The 22,190-nt window shown below is 44.0% G+C and overlaps 1 protein-coding gene across 3 annotated transcripts in view; it reads right to left on the bottom strand.

Annotated features, from left to right (window-relative positions):
• Positions 1–22,190, bottom strand: part of n4bp3 (NEDD4 binding protein 3) — a 121,088-nt gene continuing 98,898 nt past the window's right edge. For all 3 annotated transcript variants that reach the window (XM_041193894.1, XM_041193893.1, XM_041193892.1), the window contains 3 exons: positions 7,920–8,375; positions 2,262–3,080; positions 1–801 (listed from right to left, as the gene is read on the bottom strand). In XM_041193894.1, the coding sequence (XP_041049828.1) occupies positions 166–801; positions 2,262–3,080; positions 7,920–8,336 (1,872 nt within the window). In that variant the 5' untranslated portion in view covers positions 8,337–8,375 and the 3' untranslated portion in view covers positions 1–165. The remainder of the gene's footprint in view (positions 802–2,261; positions 3,081–7,919; positions 8,376–22,190) is intronic.

Raw genomic sequence — 22,190 nt, 5'->3', positions numbered from 1 at the left:
TATTTTTAAGTCCAAGTTAGCCATATCACCCAAATGCTACAACCATCACCCTATGTAAAATGTAGTTGGTCACCATGAGAAATCCAACACTATACTATATATTTTTTAAATGAATGTTCTGAATCTACAAACACTGAATGATACAGTTTCACTGCTTGGCAGTTGTCAGATTTCAGAGGATTCAATTCTTTCTATCCATGGTAGGTTCTGCTTGACATCAATGTCTGTTAGTTCCATTTTGGCTGCAATCTCCTGAACTTCTTGCTCCAGGGCCTGGTTTCTTTGGTACATCTCCAAGTAGCTGGACTGCAGTCGTTTCTGATACTGAATAACCTTTTCCTTTTCATCCTGCCAGGTACTCCTCTCAATTTCAAAGCTGGCTGCCTGGGCCTCACACTGTCTTCGTTCCAACAACAGTTCTGCTTTAAGCCTCTCAACCTGGAGGGCAAGAGATTGGGCACTGTCCTCCTGAAGGCCTCTAGCCTTCAGATCATCAGTCTCCCCGCTCAAGAAGGCCTTCAGTTCTTCTGGTGCTCCATCTCTCCTCAGAGAGGCTTCTTGGAGTAAGATGGCTTCCTCTGGTTGCTGCAGGGCATTTGTGCCCTTAGGCAGTTGGATGCATTGTACCTGCAGAGAGTTTTTTAATAGCAACAGCTGTTCATCTTTGGTACAAAGCTCCACCCGGAGCTCGCGGATGAGCGTTTTGAGGCTGAACAGTTCACTTAATTTCTCCGCCACCTCTGCTTGTGAGTCTCGCAGCTGATGTTTCAACATGGCAATCTCACTAGCCTTTTGACAGACCTGCAACGAGACAAATATCAAGTAAGTTGGTTGTTCTGGCCACCTGGAACTGAAAACTAGCTAAATATCTAAACTCAGAGCGCCAAGAGCTGGCTTATACAAAATATGTATTTTCATTGAAGGCCACCTTAATTGCTCAAAGTCCCTTCCTTAAACTAGGCAGAAGCGAGATCTTGAATTCACCTCAAATTGCAGCTGGTACAACTGACCAACCAGAAGCTTCAGGACTGTTTTCCTTCTTTCGCAGGAGATTCAAACATTAGAATATGCTTTGCTGTTCCTTTGTTTAACTCTTCTACCTTCAGGCCAAGAGGAAATGACAAGCAGCCCTGACTACACATTTCTGGAAGATTTCACTGCTTCAAGTTGGATCCTTCACCTCTGATATTTTAAAAAGCATCTCACTCACTCAACCATGAGGTAAAAATGGTCACTGCCAGTGGTGCATATCAGTGGGAAGGAAAATGTCACCTTGTAATGGCAAAACAGACATTGAAATTGCAAACTTAGCAGAGGATTGAAACATATGTTTCCCTGATGATTTATGAAATTGGGTTGCCAAAGTTTCATGAAATAAGATGCAGAAGAATTAACAGTGCCAAACTCCAAAGCTCATACTCACTGGTGTGGTACTGAGCCTGAGCTTTACAGAGAGCAGAAATATCCCAAGTTTGATCCTAGCAGGATGGGCACAACAGAGCAAAACAACAAAATCAGCCAGGAGTCAAAAGCTTGAGTGAAATACAGTGAGACCTTCTGGAAAGTGTAACACAAGTTTGCTGTGTTGCACTACACATTCTTCTGGACATGCACAGTCCAAGCTTAGATGTGTTGGATGATCACTTGGTTGAGATAGATGAGGGCTTCAGGACCATTGCAAGAGTCACTGTTTTCAGGGCAGTAGGATAGAATGGCAGAGGAAATGGAGGAGGGTGATGGGGATGGCAGGGGTGGTGGGGTGGGAGGAGGAAGGAGAAAAAACCCCACAAGATTGACCAGCATATGTCCCCTAGCCCTGGTGATCAGTAACGTGTAACCTCCAAGCACCTGATATGGTGCTTGCCTGTAATTTAACATAAAAGTGAATCACAGAATATTACAGCAGGGAAGGCGGCCAGTCGGCCCATCGGGTCTGTGTCAGCTCTTTCAAAAAGCAATCTAATTAGTCCCACTCCCCAGCTCTTTTTGTCATAGTCCTGTGGACAGACTATTAAATTAAAAGTGAAGCTTTTTACACTGTAGGATTAAAAATAACACCAGCAATATGTAGAGCTATAGTTTCCTCCTATTGCTAATGGAAAGGTAAATTGGGTGATAAAAAACAGTGATTTCCACTTTATACAGAAACCAAAATCAGTAAAGAGGAAGATATGGCTCAGTTATTTGGGTTTCCCTGTTGTTAACTTTCTAAAAAATATGCTAGATAATAAATGGCAATGCATATCTGTAAATAATCCTACCTCCCATTTGGTCTCCTCTAGCATTGGGGTTAAGTCGTCTTGCTCCTGCCTGTAAGATGTACATCGGCCTTTGAGCTGCTCACATTCCTGCAGTAACTTGTCAAAATCCTCCTGCAGCCTCCTCTTCTCCTGCTGGACCTTGAAGACCTGCAGCTGCAGAGTCCGCTGGGAGCGCTGGGCTTGCTGGGTCACCTGACGCAGCTTGCTGGTGTAGATACGCTTGAGCTCACCCATCTCCTTCTCCCACAGCTTTTGTTTATCCTCAAACACCTGAGCAATGGCATCCTCGCTTTCATCCAAGTTCCTCCTCACATGTTTGAGCTCCACTTCCTTCTCGTGAAGCCGGTCCTCCAGTTCCCTGACGACATCTTCCATCGACCTTGAAAGCTCACAGGAGGGGGACATATTGCCCTGAGGGTTCAACCGGTTGAGGACTGCCATACTCTTACAGGAAAAACGCCCGCTGTCAGAGTTTGCCACCTCCTTGGTTCCTCCATCAAGGTAATTTGACCCAATGTGGTTGATTTGACCCATGGAAGCACTTATCTGCCCTACGTGATGCTTCAGGCCTGTTCCACATGGAGGGAGACTAGTCATAGAGTTCCGCCCAGAGTCAGACATGTCTTCCTCTTGACTGACAGTCCTGAAGTAATCCTGCTTTTCATTTCCATTCCTCAGTGATGAATGGTCAATCTTGCTGAAGATATTGAGGCTGGCTGTGCTGTCAGACAGATCTTTGGTCTGTTGCGGATACAGGTTCTGCATTGAACTGAAGTTCTTTGGCACCACAGGCTTGAAGGCAGAGGATCGGAACCGAGCCTGTGAAGGAAAGACAAGGTGGGCAGGAATGAAGTCAAAAGCAAATATATTGAAAGGTTTGCTATTCTGTAATTCATCTGTGTGTAAAATTGGCTAGGGAAACAAATGGCCAGATTTTCACAGAGTTGGGCTGACTCCAAAGACCTTTAAAAATATTGGGCTGGACCCTATTCTGGGATTCCCACCCCCAATTCTCCATCAGTGTAGCATAAGGGTAAAGGTGGCAACCTTTTAGGCTTGCAAGAGTGGTAGGTTTTTTTCGAAGCAGATTTATGAATAGGTGGTTTTTTGTAGTGTGTTTCAAGACTTGCCATTGTTATTATATGGCGGTTTGGTTCTATACATAGTGCATAATGGGCAAGTTGGCATGGGGGATGCAGGGGGTCCATGGAAGGGGCACAGAAGGGGCATGGGAGTAGGGGTGAGAACTGGAGGGCCTAACAGCCTTTAAAACAACTGGGACAGAAAACCCAGAGGACCACAGCAGGCCTTTTAACCAGCCCACCTCAGCAGTCACCTCTGAAGGCGGTGGGCCCAACTCCATCCCGTCCCCGCCGGGGGGTGGGGGGGGCAGGGGGCCCTTTTAAGGACATATGTCTGCCGAGTCGGGGAATTTCCCAACTCTAGCTTTCCGGTTTGATGGTGAAAACCTGCCTCAAAGCATTCTGCTCTCATGCTCATCATTGTGAGCTGGTCAGCTGGAAGGAGTTATTTCCTTCTGAATTTTTGCAGTGCCAAATGAAAAAACTGTCAGGTGGATGGTAAAACTCCCTGCATGCTGCGTGACATTCCCAATCCAGGTCATCATGGCCAAAGTCTCTATTAATGCTGCCAATTTTGGGCATTCTCTACAAGTGCAGATTCATTTGATTTCAACTCATACAACATGTGAGTGATACTTCCACCAGCTCTGTCTGGACTGGGTCTAATGCAGATCTTAATGGTTAGGGTACTTTGCTGCCGTCCCATTAAACTCAACTTCTGGGTCTTTACTTGCCTTACCAAAGAGGAATTTAAAAAAAAGATATGTTCTCAAAGAAAACAATAATTAGCAGGAAGTAGTTTGTTTGAACGTTGGACATGCAGGGAGAAAATAAAACAAGGTTGAAACACTGACTGGTACCAATTCTAACTCCGTACCATGTTTTGAGGTCTGCACACATTTTTTTAAAGGAAAATTCCAGCCAGACACTTTAATTAACGAGCGTTTCAATTAAATGTTGCACAATTATAGTCACCAGCATTATACATAAGCTTATCATCAGGTCACCCATCCTCAGAAGAACGCTAGCAATCACACTCAAGTGACACTTCCATTTCTCAAACCTGCTATTCTCATGGTCCAACTGAGATTGCCAGAGTAATGATACAGCAACACCTTGAGGTAAACAAGAGAGTGTGTTACTGCATGTGAAGGCATCTCCCTGCACCTCAAGAAGCAGTAGAGCTGGCATAGTAATGTTTCTTCTGGCTGTGAATGCTCAGGTAGTCTCACTAAATTTTTCAAAGCAACGGAGTGGATTATAGAGACATTCTCAGCCAGAGACTTTTGAACATTGCATGTTAGGTTCATGGACTAGTAGCTAAGGGAATTACAAGACTACCTCATATAGAATCAGTTCTATTAATATAAATTCGACATTATAGCACATCCCTCCTGGCCTCATTAAACTTTATGGCCAGGAGATGATGCTGTCTTTGTAGCATATTGTGACTGCCACCTGTAAAAGCTCTGTCTTTCTGAAATAGTATTTAGATGCTGTTATTTGCATTTTTATTACACATAATACTTGTGTCTCCATGTAAATGAAATCCTCTACCTTACCTGAATCCCAATGAAGACAGAGGGTTTAAAAATAGTAATTTTTAACTGTCACTTGCTTTTCTCTTGATGTAATTAAACTTTCAGGCTTTTACTAAACATTATAATGTCTAGGATTTTTAAATGACGTTCTTTATTTTTGCAATAGCCTAACATTTTACAGTCCTAAAAAAATGGAAACTTCATTCCTTTAGATGTTAGAATAGGCAAACATGTTGAACAGTTCGGGCAGAGTTTGCAAAATTTTGATGTATCGTAGTATCTCATCAAATTCCAATGCCAATCTCCTCGCACTTCGTAATTCAACACATTCACCAGTATTTTTAGCCATTCTTGATGGATCGAACCGGCTCTACTTTGGAGATATTTTCCATTTCACGCACCCTCCCTGCTGCCCAACTTAAAAGCACTTGACCATAAAATGGTAGCTGTACTGTCAATGAATCAGAGTTGGATTGGCAATCAATTTTAGGGCATAAAATGTGGAAATTGGAAACATCATAGTTCAGGTACAGATTAGGCATTCCTCCTTTGAGGGAAAAAGGTAGAGCATCCAAAACTAATCCACCCTGGCTGGCAAAGAAAATAAAAATTAACAGAAAAAAGGAGGCTTATGTCAAATGTCAGGTGCAAGATTTAGTTAATAACAAGGAAGATTGCACAAGGTTTTGGAGGAAACTTGAAAAGGTTAATAAGGGAGACAAAGAGAGGGTATGAGAAAAGATTAGCAGGCAACATTAAATTGAACCCTAAAACATTTTATAAAGCATGTGCAGTTAGCTAGGGAAAAGATTGAGCCTAACAAGGATCCAAAAGAAAAATCGTCATATCGTGGCAGAAGACATGGCAAAAAAGTATTAAATGCATACTTGGCATCTTTCTTCACAAAGGAAGCAGATGATGTGGAGGTTATGCCAAAAGAGGAGAGGATGTTATGGACAAGCTAATAGACAGGGCATACTTAAAAGACTACTGAAAGTTGGTAAATCACCTGGTCCAGATGGTACGCATCCTAGTTTGCCGAAAGAAGCAAAGGTGGAAATAAAAGAGGCATTGGTCACAATCTTTTACTCTTCATTGGGATACAGAAGTAATGCCAAAGGACTGGAGGGTTGCTAATGTCATCTCACAATTCCATAAAGGGATGATGGATAAACCAGGAAACTAGGGGCCAGTCAGCCAAATACCAGTGCTGGGGGAGTTATCAGAAATCATTATCAGGGACAAAATAAGCTCTCATTTTGGAAAAAAGCATGAGTTAATCAAGACCGGCAGCATGGATTTGTTAAAGGATAAAACAGGTCTGACTAACTAATCAAATTTTTCGATGAGATAAGAGAGATGGTTGATCAAGATACAGCAGATGTTGTATAGATGGTCTTTTGGAAGGCATTCAACAGAGTGACATGCAGGAGGCTTAAAAGACAATGGAGGTTCATGGAATTAAGAGGAAAGCGGTGGCATGGATCCAAAATTGGCTCAGTGACAGGGAGCAATGTGCAGTGCTTGATGGATGCTTTTCAGACTTGTAGGTGGTTTGCTGTGGTGTTTCCCAAGGGTCAGATTTGGGGTGTAATTTTATGGCCCCTCCCATCGGCAGGACTTTACGGTCCCACTGAAGTCAATGGAGGTTTGAACAGCTCGCCACATTTTATGGTCCCATCCCTGTCGCAACAGGGCCGCAAAATTCTGACCTCGGGTCCATTACCTAATTCCAATTTTTATAAACCACTTAAGTTGGATGCAAGAAGCAGCATAATAAAGTTTGAAGAGGATATGAAAGTTGTCATAATAGTAGATAGCAATGAGGATAGTTATAGGCTTCAGGATGGCAGAGACAAAATGGTGAAATAGGCTGAAGCATAGCAGATGGAGTTCAATGAGGAAAGTGAGAAGTGATGCACTTTGGGAGAACTAATATGGAAAGACAGCATGGTACATATGGCGCGATTTTGAAAACTAAGAACTTGGTATTCATATACACAAATCCTTAAAAGGTGGAAGGACAAATTGATAAGGGTTTTTTTTAACTTGGGTTTATAAATAGAGGAATAAAAGTAAAGGGATCAAGCTAGAACTTTATAAATAACTGGTTAGGCCTCAGTTGGAGTAGTGAGGACAATTCTGGGCACCACATTTCAGGAAAGATGTAAAAAACAAGAAAAAAGAGCATAGGGGAGGTTTACCAGAATGTTATCAGGGATGAGGGACTTCAGTTATAAGGAAAGGTTGGAAAGGTTAGGACCATTTTCCTTGGAACAGACAAGATTAACAGGGGGCCAAACAGAGATTTTCAAGGTGAGAGGTTTTGATAGAATGAATAAGGAAAAAATATTCCCTCTGGTGGCTGGGTCAATAACTAAAGGTCATAGATGCAAAATCATTGGAAAAAGATCTTGAGGGAAGATGAGGAAATATTTTTCACTTGAAGATGTTGGGATCCGGAAAGCTCTTCTTGGAAAAGGTGGTGGAAGCCAATTTCACGGATAATTTTAAAAGGGAGTTGGACAGGAACTGGAAGGTGAGGAACTTACAGGATTGTGGACAAAAAGCAGGGAAGTAGGAGTAAGCACACCTGCTCTTAGCACAGACAACACCAAATTGTGAATTGTGATGCAGCTTGCAAATAACAAGTTGACCTTATTTGCAAATGAAACATTTGGGCGAGGCAGGGGAGAGGGAAAGAGAAGTATGGATTTAGATCCTTCTGCAGTCCTTTGTAAGGCACTATGTCTGAAAACAGGAACCAAAAAAATAGAATAGAGCAGAGAAAAAATAAAAATTCAGAAAGAGATGAAAATAAAGCCAGTTATGTAGGAAAAGTAAAATGAAAAGTTGACAAAACTACAAATGGGATAATTATTTTGTGGGATGTGGGGATCAGTGTTAAGGCCAGCATTTGTTGCCCATCCCTAATTGCCCTTGAGAAGAAATGAAGAGTAAAGGCCAGCTTTGCAAAGAGAAAAATCCACTGCTCATAGTGAAAAGTCAGAGATTCAGTACTGTGTTTAAAGTACCTTTTCAAATTTCCCTCCAACAGGAAGTGAATTCTTTGTCAAATCAATCTCCTTCCCATCTTTATAACACGTTTTCCCATAAATCTCATTTTGTCCATCTTTTCGGCAGCGTTCCATGGAAGAACTCCCAGATGCAATCCTTTTCTCCGCCTTCGATCCTTTTTTGGTGCTGTTCAGGTAGTTCAGTAACTCTCTTTGGGTCAACCCCTTTTTAAACAGCCCATCTGGCTGCCTGATGTTGTAAGCGTTTCCATTTCTGTTACTCTTCAGACCATCTCCTAGAAGGTCTTGTTTCTCAGTCATTAAACTACCGACACTTCCCATGTTGCACTTGCTGTTGTCTGGGGAGCAAGGGTACAGGTTGTTGCAATGGCTGCTGCGATCACTGGATGCACTCAAGGTTTGGATTGCAGCCATGGACCCTCAGGACTCCAAGGAAAAGGCTCGATGGCAAAACTAGAAGAAAGGAGACAAGCAATTTAGAGGTCAATTGCTACGGAGACAATGCAGACTATGAACATATGACCTAGGAGCAGGAGTAGGCCACTCAGCCTTTTGAACATGCACCACCATTCAATAAAATCATGGCTGATCTGACTGTAACTTCCACTTCACATTACTGCCTACCCCTGATAACCTTTCACCCCCTTGTTTATCAAGGATCTATCTAGCTCTGCCTTCAAAAAAATTTCAAAGACTCTGCTTCCACTGCCCTTTCAGGAAATGCGTTCCAAAGATTCACGACCCTCAGAGAAAAATTTTTTCCTCATTTCTGCCTTAAATGGGCGACCCATTATTTTTAAACCCATGACTCCTAATTCTAGACTCTCCCACAAGAGGAAACATCCTTTCCATATCCATCCTGTCAAGACCCCTCAGGATCTTATCGATTTTAATCAAGTAGCCTCTTACTCTTCTAAACTCCAGTGGAGACAAGCCTAACCTGTCCAACCTTTCCTCATAAGGCAACCCACCCATTCCTGGTATTAGTCTAGTAAACCTTCTCTTAACTGCTTCTAATGCATTTAGATCCTTCCTTAAATAAGGAGACCAGTACTGTACACGGTACTCCAGATGCGGCCTCACCAGTGCCCTGTAAAGCTGAAGCATAATCTCCCTATTTTTGTAATCAACTCCCTCACAATGGATGTTAACTCTTTTAGCTTTCCTAATTACTTGCTGTACCTGCATACTAGCCTTTTGTGATTCATGCAGTAGGACACCCAGATCCCTCTTAATCTCAGAGCTCTGCAGCCTCTCACCAATTTGATAATATGTTTTTTTTATTCCTCCTGCCAAAATGGAGAATTTCACATTTACCCGCATTATACTCCATTTGCCAGATCTTTGCACACTCACTTAGCCTATGTCACTTTGTAGCCTCCTTATGTCCTATTCACACATGTCCTACTCTCCTCCCTGTCTTTGTGTCGTCAGCAAATTTAGTAACCAAACTTCAGTCCCTTCACCCATGTCATTTATATAAATTGTAAAAAGTTGAGGCTCCAGCACTGATCCCTGTGCCACACCACTCATCACACTCTGCCAACCAGAAAAAGACATGTTTACGGCTACCTTCCGTTCCCTGTTAGCTAGCCAATCTTCTAATATGCTAATATGTTACCCCCTATGCCATGAGCTTTTATCTTCAGCAATAACCTTTGATGTGGCTTCTTATCAAATGCACTCTGGAAATCTAAGTACAGTACATCCACTGGTTCCCCGTTATCCACAACACATGTGATTCCTTCATAAAACTCCGATAAATTGGTTAAATTAGTTTCCTTTTCATAAAACCATCTGCCTTATTGCCTTGAATTTTTCTAAGTATCCTGCTATAACACCTTTAATAATAGCTTTTAACATTTTCCCTATGACAGATGTTAAGCTAACTGGCCTGTAATTTCCTGCTTTCTGTCTGCCCCATTTTTGAATAAAGGCCCAAACTAATGGAACCTTCCCCGAATCCAGGGAATTTTGGAAAATTAAAACCAATACATCAACTCACTTCCTTTAAGACCCTACGATGAAGCCCATCAGGACCCTGGGATTTATCAGCCTGCAGCTCCAAAAATGAGCTCATTACTACATCTCTGGTGATTGTGATTTTCCTGAGTTCCTCTCTACCATCCATTTCCTGATTTACAGCTATTTCTGGGATGTTACTTGTATTCTCTACAGTGAAAATCAATGCAAAATACTTGCTCAATTCATCTGCCATCTCCTTATTTTCCATTATTAAATCCCCAGACTCATTTTCTCATGCCTCTTTCCACTACCCTGCAGAGAGTAGAGTGCGTGCCATCTGTAATCATGCAATGAGCAAAGGGCTTGCTCTTATCTGACAGAAGAAACAAAATGTGAACATTCCTACTACACAGTAAATGGTAAACGCAGTGAGCATCCTCCACAAAGTCTGAATACTTGGCACATATTATGGCCTTGGTCAAAAATTCCCTTCTAATCACAATTTTTAAAAAAATATTCATTGCCCAGGTGTGTGTATTGATGGCATTTATTGCTCATCCTAGTTGCCCTTGAGAAAGTGGTGAGCCACCAGGTTTAAAGCCACAATGTTCAGGCTGATCTATTCCAGTCTCTGGTTCAATTCAGCCTTCAGGGTGTACAGAATTAGCTATGAATGGGTTATGTATCAGGACTCTTTCTGTACTTGTTGTGGGGTTGCAGTATTTTAATTGAGTTCTGCACCTTTCCTTATTCTAATTGGACAAACTGTTAACAAAAAAGTATTTTTTTTAAATCCACTTCTTCAGAACTGCTGTCAATTGGATGGGGGGAAAGAGAAAGTGAATGAGTGGGTTCAGCTCAGGTTCTTGCCTTCAGCACTGTGCAGTGTCGCCTGCTGGAAAAATGTACATGTTCAGACAATGTACAGGTTCAGAGAACAGCACGGGGTCTGGCCATATTGCACTGTAGTCAAATAGCCTGATAACATGTAAAATGGGGATCAGGCACCATACGAATAATAATAATTATTAAACAGTACCCCAGAAAAGTAGTCAGTGGAACCTGGACACGAGTCAAAAGCGAAATAAACTGGCAGAAAGACAAAACAAAAACAGAATTACCTGGAAAAACTCAGCAGGTCTGGCAGCATCAGCGGAGAAGAAAAGAGTTGACGTTTCGAGTCCTCATGACCCTTCGACAGAACTTGAGTTCGAGTCCAAGAAAGAGTTGAAATATAAGCTGGTTTAAGGTGTGTGGGGTGGGGGGGGGGGGCGCGGAGAGAGAGAGAGAGAGAGAGAAGTGGAGGAGGGGGTGTGGTTGTAGGGACAAACAAGCAGTGATAGAAGCAGATCATCAAAAGATGTCAAGAACAATAGAACAAAAGAACACATAGGTGTTAAAGTTGGTGATATTATCTAAACGAATGTGCTAATTAAGAATGGATGGTAGGGCACTCAAGGTATAGCTCTAGTGGGGGTGGGGAGAGCATAAAAGATTTTAAGATATTTAAAAATAATGGAAATAGGTGGGAAAAGAAAAATCTACATAATTTATTGGAAAAAAAAAAGGAAGGGGGAAACAGAAAGGGGGTGGGGATGGGGGATGGAGCTCACGACCTAAAGTTGTTGAATTCAATATTCAGTGAAGGCTGTAAAGTGCCTAGTCGGAAGATGAGGTGTTGTTCCTCCAGTTTGCGTTGGGCTTCACTGGAACAATGCAGCAAGCCAAGGACAGACATGTGGGCAAGAGAGCAGGGTGGAGTGTTAAAATGGCAAGCGACAGGGAGGTTTGGGTCATTCTTGTGGACAGACCGCAGGTGTTCTGCAAAGCGGTCGCCCAGTTTACGTTTGGTCTCTCCAATGTAGAGGAGACCACATTGGGAGCAACGAATGCAGTAGACTAAGTTGGGGGAAATGAAAGTGAAATGCTGCTTCACTTGAAAGGAGTGTTTGGGCCCTTGGACGGTGAGGAGAGAGGAAGTGAATGGGCAGGTGTTGCATCTTTTGCATGGGCATGGGGTGGTGCCATAGGAGGGGGTTGAGGAGTAGGGGATGATGGAGGAGTGGACCAGGGTGTCCCGGAGGGAGCGATCCCTACGGAATGCCGATAGGGGGGGTGAAGGGAAGATGTGTTTGGTGGTGGCATCATGCTGGAGTTGGCGGAAATAGCGGAGGATGATGCTTTGAATGCGGAGGCTGGTGGGGTGATAAGTGAGGACAAGGGGGACCCTATCATGTTTCTGGGAGGGAGGAGAAGGCGTGAGGGCGGATGCGCGGGAGATGGGCCGGACACGGTTGAGGGCCCTGTCAACGACCGTGGGTGGAAAACCTCGGTTAAGGAAGAAGGAGGACATGTCAGAGGAACTGTTTTTGAAGGTGGCATCATCGGAACAGATGCGACGGAGGCGAAGGAACTGAGAGAATTGGATGGAGTCCTTACAGGAAGCGGGGTGTGAGGAGCTGTAGTCGAGGTAGCTGTGGGAGTCGGTGGGTTTGTAATGGATATTGGTGGACAGTCTATCACCAGAGATTGAGACAGAGAGGTCAAGGAAGGGAAGGGAAGTGTCAGAGATGGACCATGTGAAAATGATGGAGGGGTGGAGATTGGAAGCAAAATTAATAAATTTTTCCAAGTCCCGACGAGAGCATGAAGCGGCACCGAAGTAATCATCGATGTACCGGAGAAAGAGTTGTGGAAGGGGGCCGGAGTAGGACTGGAACAAGGAATGTTCCACATACCCCATAAAGAGACAGGCATAGCTGGGGCCCATGCAGGTACCCATAGCCACACCTTTTATTTGGAGGAAGTGAGAGGAGTTGAAGGAGAAATTGTTCAGCGTGAGAACAAGTTCAGCCAGACGGAGGAGAGTAGTGGTGGATGGGGAATGTTCAGGCCTTTGTTCGAGGCAGAAGCTAAGGGCCCTCAGACCATCCTGGTGGGGGACGGAGGTGTAGAGGGATGGGAAGTCCATGGTGAAGAGGAAGCGGTTGGGGCCAGGGAACTGGAAATTGTTGATGTGACGTAAGGTGTCAGAGGAATCACGGATGTAGGTGGGAAGGGACTGGACAAGGGGAGAGAGAAGGGAGTCAAGATAACGAGAAATTAGTTCTGTGGGGCAGGAGCAAGCTGAGACGATCGGTCTACCGGGGCAGTTCTGTTTGTGGATTTTGGGTAGGAGATAGAAGCAGGCCGTCCGAGGTTGGGCGACTATCAGGTTGGAAGCTGTGGGAGGAAGATTCCCAGAGGGGATGAGGTCAGTGACAGTCCTGGAAACAATGGCTTGATGTTCAGTGGTGGGGTCATGGTCCAGGGAGAGGTAGGAGGAAGTGTCTGCGAGTTGACACTCAGCCTCCGCGAGGTAGAGGTCAGTGCTTGTTGTCTGGCGCACTGACCTCTACCTCGCGGAGGCTGAGTGTCAACTCGCAGACACTTCCTCCTACCTCTCCCTGGACCATGACCCCACCACTGAACATCAAGCCATTGTTTCCAGGACTGTCACTGACCTCATCCCCTCTGGGAATCTTCCTCCCACAGCTTCCAACCTGATAGTCGCCCAACCTCGGACGGCCTGCTTCTATCTCCTACCCAAAATCCACAAACAGAACTGCCCCGGTAGACCGATCGTCTCAGCTTGCTCCTGCCCCACAGAACTAATTTCTCGTTATCTTGACACCCTTCTCTCTCCCCTTCTCCAGTCCCTTCCCACCTACATCCGTGATTCCTCTGACACCTTACGTCACATCAACAATTTCCAGTTCTCTGGCCCCAACCGCTTCCTCTTCACCACGGACGTCCAATCCCTCTACACCTCCATCCCCCACCAGGATGGTCTGAGGGCCCTTAGCTTCTTCCTCGAACAGAGGCCCGAACAATCCCCATCCACCACTACTCTCCTCTGTCTGGCTGAACTTGTTCTCACGCTGAACAATTTCTCCTTCAACTCCTCTCACTTCCTCCAAATAAAAGGTGTGGCTATGGGTACCCGCATGGGCCCCAGCTATGCCTGTCTCTTTATGGGGTATGTGGAACATTCCTTGTTGCAGTCCTACTCCGGCCCCCTTCCACAACTCTTTCTCCGGTACATTGATGATTACTTCGGTGCCGCTTCATGCTCTCGTCGGGACTTGGAAAAATTTATTAATTTTGCTTCCAATCTCCACCCCTCCATCATTTTCACGTGGTCCATCTCTGACACTTCCCTTCCCTTCCTTGACCTCTCTGTCTCAATCTCTGGTGATAGACTGTCCACCAATATCCATTACAAACCCACCGACTCCCACAGCTACCTCGACTACAGCTCCTCACACCCCGCTTCCTGTAAGGACTCCATCCAATTCTCTCAGTTCCTTCGCCTCCGTCGCATCTGTTCCGATGATGCCACCTTCAAAAACAGTTCCTCTGACATGTCCTCCTTCTTCCTTAACCGAGGTTTTCCACCCACGATCGTTGACAGGGCCCTCAACCGTGTCCGGCCCATCTCCCGCGCATCCGTCCTCACGCCTTCTCCTCCCTCCCAGAAACATGATAGGGTCCCCCTTGTCCTCACTTATCATCCCACCAGCCTCCGCATTCAAAGCATCATCCTCAGCCATTTCCGCCAACTCCAGCATGATGCCACCACCAAACACATCTTCCCTTCACCCCCCCCATCGGCATTCCGTAGGGATCGCTCCCTCCGGGACACCCTGGTCCACTCCTCCATCACCCCCTACTCCTCAACCCCCTCCTATGGCACCACCCCATGCCCACGCAAAAGATGCAACACCTGCCCCTTCACTTCCTCTATCCTCACAGTCCAAGGGCCCAAACACTCCTTTCAAGTGAAGCAGCATTTCACTTGCATTTCCCCCAACTTAGTCTACTGCATTCGTTGCTCCCAATGTGGTCTCCTCTACATTGGAGAGACCAAACGTAAACTGGGCGACCGCTTTGCAGAACACCTACGGTCTGTCCGCAAGAATGACCCAAACCTCCCTGTCGCTTGCCATTTTAACACTCCACCCTGCTCTCTTGCCCACATGTCTGTTCTTGGCTTGCTGCATTGTTCCAGTGAAGCCCAACGCAAACTGGAGGAACAACACCTCATCTTCCGTCTAGGCACTTTACAGCCTTCTGGACTGAATATTGAATTCAACAACTTTAGGTCGTGAGCTCCCTCCCCCATCCCCACCCCCTTTCTGTTTCCCCCTTCCTTTTTTTTCCAATAAATTATGTAGATTTTTCTTTTCCCACCTATTTCCATTATTTTTAAATATCTTAAAATCTTTTATGCTCTCCCCACCCCCACTAGAGCTATACCTTGAGTGCCCTACCATCCATTCTTAATTAGCACATTCGTTTAGATAATATCACCAACTTTAACACCTATGAGTTCTTTTGTTCTATTGTTCTTGACATCTTTTGATGATCTGCTTCTATCACTGCTTGTTTGTCCCTACAACCACACCCCCCTCCACTTCTCTCTCTCTCTCTCCGCCGCCCCCCCCTCCCCCCACACACACACACACCTTAAACCAACTTATATTTCAACTCTTTCTTGGACTCGAACTCAAGTTCTGTCGAAGGGTCATGAGGACTTGAAACGTCAACTCTTCTTCTCCGCTGATGCTGCCAAACCTGCTGAGTTTTTCCAGGTAATTCTGTTTTTGTTTTGGATTTCCAGCATCCGCAGTTTTTTTGTTTTTATGGCAGAAAGACAAAGCCATCTAAGCATTTTTGCAAACTGTTCATTTAAATGCTTCACTGAAAAACTGAAAGCAAATCTTGCTCCTTTCCCAGGCAATACAATGCTGTTGCTTCATATTCGTAACTTCTGTTTAGAAAACACTTGCATTGTGACCCTAGCAATAGAAGGTGCACAAATGATAAAACCAAGACTCGACTCCACCCTCAGTGCTGAAGAGCTTTAATAACACGGGAAACTTCATAACTGAACTTTCTGCTGATTGACCAGCATTGCATTTAAACGACTGCAAGGCAAGATGGTCGTGCACTTTACTGTAACCTGTCATTTGCCAGCAGGTGATGGTGTGCTCTGCCATACTCAAAAGAAGTGAATTATAACTAAAGTTTACCTCACTTCTACTATCTTTGGAATAAAGTAGAACTTTGATGTAAGTTTTTTGGAGCAAAAGATCTCTTTTTGTTGTGATCTCAAATATTGTGAAATGAGCTATTTTTGTAGTTTCTAACAGTGCCAAATTTGATTATACCAAATAGGTGCAGAGCAAAATCCTAATCTGTTCAAACAATGGTCTTTGACAGATTCAGATGAGGACTGGAATGTGCAGTTAGTGATAGATTCCATTTCCCCCCCAATCTTTCCTACAATGCATAATTACTCTGATCAGCAAATGCCATTAGAGGGCTGACAAAAGAGGCAGAGCCATTGCAATTTCCTTACATCGCTAAAGACCACACGTAGTTGATATTCTCTTTCCAACTGGAATTTTTTATTCATTCATGGGATATGTGCGTGGCTGGCTAGGCTAGCATTTATTGCCCATCCCTAATTGTCCTTGAGAAGGTGGGAGTGTGCTGCCTTCTTGAACCACTGCAGTCCATGTGGTGTAGCTACACCCACAGTGCTGTTAGGGTGGGAGTTCCAGGATTTTGACCCAGCAACAGTGAAAGAACGGCGATATTTTTCCAAGTCAGGACGGTGAGTGGCTTGGATGGGAACTTCCAGGTGGTGGTGTACCCATGTGTCTGCTGCCCTTGTCCTTCTAGATGGTAGCAGTCATGGGTTCGGAAGGTGCTGTCTAAGGAGTCTTGGTAAGTTTCTGCAGTGCATCTTGTAGATAGTACACACTGCTACTGCTATGCATTGGTGGCAGAGGGAGTGAATGTCTGTGGATGGGATGTCAATCAAGCGGGTTGCTTTGTCCTGGATGGTGTCAAGCTTGGTGTCGATAATGTGTTGGAGCTGCACTCATCCAGGCAAGTGGAGAGTATTCCATCACAATCCTGACTTGAGCCTTGTAGATGGTGGACAGGCTTTGGGGAGTCAGGAGGTGAGTTACTCGCTGCAGGATTCCTAGCCTCTGACCTGCTCTTGTAGCCACAGTATTTATATGGCTAGACCAGTTCAGTTTCTGGTCAATGGTAACTCCCAGGATATTGATAGCAGGGGATTCGTCGACGGTAATGCCATTGAATGTCAAGGGGCAATGGTTAAATTTCCTCTTGTTGAAGATGGTCATTGCCTGGCATTTGGTTGGTGCAAATGTTACTTGCCGCTTGTCAGCCCAAGCCTGGATGTTGTCCAGGTCTTGCTGCATTTGGACATGGACTGCTTCAGTATCTGAGGATTCGTGAATAGTGCTGAACATTGTACAAGCATCAGCAAACATCCCCACTTCTGACTTTATGATGTAAGGAAGGTCATTGATGAAGCAGCTGAAGATGGTTGGGCCTAGGACACTACCCTGAGGAACTCCTGCAGTTGATGTCCTGGAACTGAGATGATTGACCTCCAACAACCACGTACATGCTAGGTATGACTCCAACCAGCAGAGAGTTTTCCCCCTGGTTCTCACTGACTTCAGTTTTGCTAGGACTCCTTGATTTCATACTCAGTCAAATGCTGTCTTGATGTCAAGGGCAGTCACTCTCACCTCACCTCTGGAGTTCAGCTCTTTTGTCCATGTTTGAACCAAAGCTGTAATGAGGCCAGGAGCCGAGTGACCCTGGCGGAACCCAAACTGGGCGTCAGTGAGCAGGTTATTGCTAAGCCAGTACCACTTGAAAGCACTGTTGATGACCGAGAGTAGATTGATGGGGTGGTAATTAATTGGGTTGGGTTTGTCATGCTGTGTGTGTCCTGGACATACTTGGGCAATTTTCCACATTGCCGGGTAGATGCCAGTTTTGTAGCTGTATTGGAACAGTTTGGCTTGGGGCACGGCAAGTTCTGGAACTCAAGTCTTCAGTACTATTGCCGGAATATTGTCAGGGCCTATAGTCTTTGCATTATCCAGTGCCTTCAGCCGTTTCTTGATATCATGTGGGGTGAATCAAATTGGCTGAAGCCTTGCATCTGTGATGCTAGGGACCTCCAGAGGAGGCAGAGATGGATAATCCATCGGCACTTCTGGCTGAAGATTTTGCAATTCTTTCAGCCTTATCTTTTGCACTGATGTGCGGGGCCCCCCGATCATTGAGGAAGGGGATATTTATGGAACATCCTCCTCCAGTGAGTTGTTTAATTGTCCACCACCATTCACAACTGGATGGGGCAGGACTGCAGAGCTTAGATCTGATCTGTTGGTTGTGGAGTCACTTAGCTCTATCCATCACTTGCGGCTTACACTAGTTGGCACACAAATAGTCCTGAGTTGTAGCTTCACCAGGTTGACATCTCATTTTTAGGTATGCCTGGTGCTGCTCTTGGCATGTCCTCCTGCACTCTTCATTGAACCAGGGTTGATCCCCTGGCTTGGTGCTAATGGTAGAGTGGGGGATATGCCAGAGCATAAGGTTAGGATTGCGGTTGAGTACAATTCTGCTGCTGTTGATGGCCCACAGCGCCTCCTGGACACCCAGTTGAGTTGCTAGATCTGTTTGAAATCTATCCCATTTAGCACAGTGGTAGTGCCACACAACATGTAATCCTTTACCACAGGAGTGTACTTTGAGGAAATACCAAATAGCACATCAGACTATGAGATGGTTTTCAATGCAGTAATACAAAATTAATACTTCAGGTGTATAACTGAGCTCATTGGAAAAATTTCAAGTAGTAAATTGATGGGTAGCTGATCAGTTTAAAGGTCATGCAAATGTCATTAGAGCTTATACCAATCAGTTACTACTGGCTGCTCCAAAACTACACACTGGCATTGGCTGAATGATTGGTTCAGAATTAGAAGTGCTTTGAGGAAGATCAGGCAACCAAAAGGACAAATTTCAACACAGGAAAAGAAGACTTTCATCAGCTAGTCAGTAAAGACAATTCAGAAATCACTGTCAAACCAAGCATTCCAAGGACTTATAGGAGAGAGGCAAAACTGTCTCCATCTGGCTTAGGACCACTCCTCACTTTTCAGAATGAATTAAATTCAAGTCCTGGGTGCAAAAATTCCACTGAAGTCCAGCAGCCCAACTAACTTTGGGTTTTTTACTCTCGAAAAGAGAATGCCGAGAGGTGACATGACTGAGATCTTTAAAATTATGAAGGAGTTCGATAGGTTTGATGTGGAGATGTTTCCACTTAGAGGAGTCCAAAAAGGGCTAGGAGTACAATATTGTAACCAATAAATTCAATAAGGAATTCAAGAGAAACTTCTTTGCCCAGAGAATGTAAAACTCTCACTACATGAATAGCTGAGGTGAACATGAACACCAATTTAGACTGTGGAAGGGTCATGAGGACTCGAAATGTCAACTCTTTTCTTCTCCGCCGATGCTGCCAGACGTGCTGAGTTTTTCCAGGTAATTCTGTTTTTGTTTTACCAATTTAGGCTTGTTGGGTCAAATGGTCTGTTTCTGTGCTGTAAATTCTATGTAAGCAGACAAAAGACAGTTAAAGACGTCTTTCATCAATCTGATCCTAGAAATCCTACTTGCCTCCTTGGCAGAGGTGTTCACATTACATAGAACAGACCATTTGACACAAGTCTGATCTGGTCTTTACCCTCCCCATGAACAAATAGTTCCAATGGTATTTATTCCCCACTCGTCATCCAACTATTCAGCCTAATCTTTAATGACTTAGTTTATGCTGAATCATTCATCCCGAGAGTGAATTCAACAGTCTCACAACTCTCTCAGCTATTGGAAACAGTCTGCTTTTATCACCCCTGCCTCAACTTTTCATAATTTGAAATCTGTATTGTTCTAGACAAAAGTATTAAATTTTATCAAGTCTTTGGTATTTGCCTTTCCTTATATCAAATCATAACCCAATGAGTGTACTCTCTCACTTCTCCAAATCTTCCATATGCTTCCTAAAGCTGGACATTATATTCTAACAGAGGTCTTAAGCTTCATGAAGATTCACTGTTACATTTTACATTTTTACATTCACTTTTATACTTTCTACCTAATGATAAGCCTAATTCCATTAGATTATTTTTTAAAAATAGCCTCATCAACCCAAGGATCTGTCCTGTAAACGGGTACATCTAACTTCCTTTACTCATCAAAACAACAAGCCAACTTTCATTCCTGCTTTTTTTTAAAACCAAACTGCATCACTTCACAAGCAATGACGCTGAATTCCATTTACCAATTTTTAGCCTATTGCTCAATCTTATTAATATTCCTCTGTAACTTCCTATGGTCTTCTAAATAATTAACTACTATTTTTGGTATCATCTGCAAATTTCAGCACTATTCCCTAAGCAAGTTCGTGACACTTCCCACAGCGAGTGTCAACACCTGAGGTTGAAACTCCCAACATCTGCGAGTAATGACATCACCCTCCTTTCCTGTGTTGACATTTTTAGGTTTAGTTTGTTCATTCTGCTTGTATTACCGGCATAAATCAGCTAGCCCACCTGGCACTTCCTTCTCCCTCTCCACTCCAGCTCAGCAAACTTGGATTGTCAGAAATCTTTGCTCTCATGCAGCTCTCACTTCACTCTGAACTTGTGTGAACTTGTCTCTCAAAGCCATGTGAAATTATTTGTTCTCTATTTCTTAAATCAGTGTTTGCTAGCAAAAATCCAGCAACTATTGTTCTCATCACAAAAAGTATTAACAATCACATCCCAATCATTGTAAAGTGAGATCTAAGTTGCTAATCACCATAAAGCTTAGGTGAATGAGAAACCTATTACTCAGTTACCAATTTGCTTCTGAACAAATTGGTCTTATTATGACACTCAGGCCTGGATTTTCATAAAGGCGGAGAACTTCTCCATCGTAACGAAGATGGCTGCAGAGGCCAGAATCTGGAAGTCTTGCCTCTTCATGCCCCCCATGCCAAGGAATGCCCTCCAAACAATCCCTATGGCCCCTCACGCCTGCCATGCCAAGATGTGCCTGCAAACAACGTCTATGGCACTTCATGCCCTCCATGCCAAGGTATGCCTCCAAACAATTCCCATGGTTTCTCATGCCACCCATGCCAAGCTACAGCACTTATACACTATACGCTGTATAGAGCCAATGAACCCTATAGTATCAGTGGGATGTGTAAAAAAATGCTTTAAAAAAGTCATGCATTGATAACTTTCCACTTTTGTTTAAAAAATCCTTTTTGCCTCAGCTGAATAAAAGTGTCAAACATCCAGACCCTTTAAAGTATCAATAGCAAAAACTGAAAGCACTTGGAACCTCTCTTTATCATAACATTGTGCAATTGGTAGCATAGATCAGATAACCCGAGCTGCCAATCAAGAATGTTTTCCCTGGGGTCCAGGTGTTTTATTACTCTAATGGATGTCCCTATTCTCAGCCAAAAATACATAAAGACACTTGGCTGAGAGCCCAGAAATTCATTAGCCTGTTGAATGATCTGACCCGCAGGGCTCTTTAACTCTAACTTTTGAAGAAGGGATTGAATCTCTGCAGATAGATAGAATCAGGCACTGTATTGACAACAAACACATTGCTCAGCATTGAGGGTACAAGTCATTAATTCTGAATCAAATTGACACACTGTGACACTGCCCAACCATCTCTCTTCTACCAAGCTCTCCTTGCTCAACAGTATTTAGCTTCTCACTTTAGTATTCACATCCAAACCAGGGACAAAGAAGCTCCAAGAACCATGGAAACACTATTTGGAGAATGCAAACAGTTAAGTAAGCGTAACTATACTGGTTACTGTTGCAATTTGATGATTTCATGTCACTCCAGTTGCAGAATATTATCATCAGTTTTGACAATTATAGCTCAAACTAATAAAATGAGCAAAGACAAGCAGAATACATGCCACACCACAAAATCTGGTGGCACTATCATTTCTCATAATCATTTCCCTCATTAAAGCAGGTCAACACTTTATACCAGAGTACAAGAATTGCATCAGTTCATAGCTTCTCAAATATTTTCTTGGCTCTGGAACATTCTCCTAGACAGAGCTGCCTAAAAATTCAGCCCTTGCTTCTAAATGCGGATGTGTGAATAACGGACGTCTTTTGGCTCACCACTTAGAAAAATTTGTAACTAATCACTGAGAGGAGCCACCAGGGTGTGAATCAGAGAGATGAACACACTCGACTTCTTCCTCCAGCAGCACCGCCGCACGCTTTTTCAAAGCTGCGTATGACCCCGGTTTAATTTTATTCTTCGTCTCATTCGACGCATCAACAAGAAACTTTGTCACTTTCTTTCAGGTGCAAAGGAACACAAGCT

Source organism: Carcharodon carcharias, chromosome 8, assembly GCF_017639515.1.
Source record: "Carcharodon carcharias isolate sCarCar2 chromosome 8, sCarCar2.pri, whole genome shotgun sequence".
NCBI lineage: Eukaryota > Metazoa > Chordata > Chondrichthyes > Lamniformes > Lamnidae > Carcharodon > Carcharodon carcharias.
Note: the sequence above shows the minus strand (reverse complement) of the source record. Positions and strands in the feature narration are given on the sequence as shown.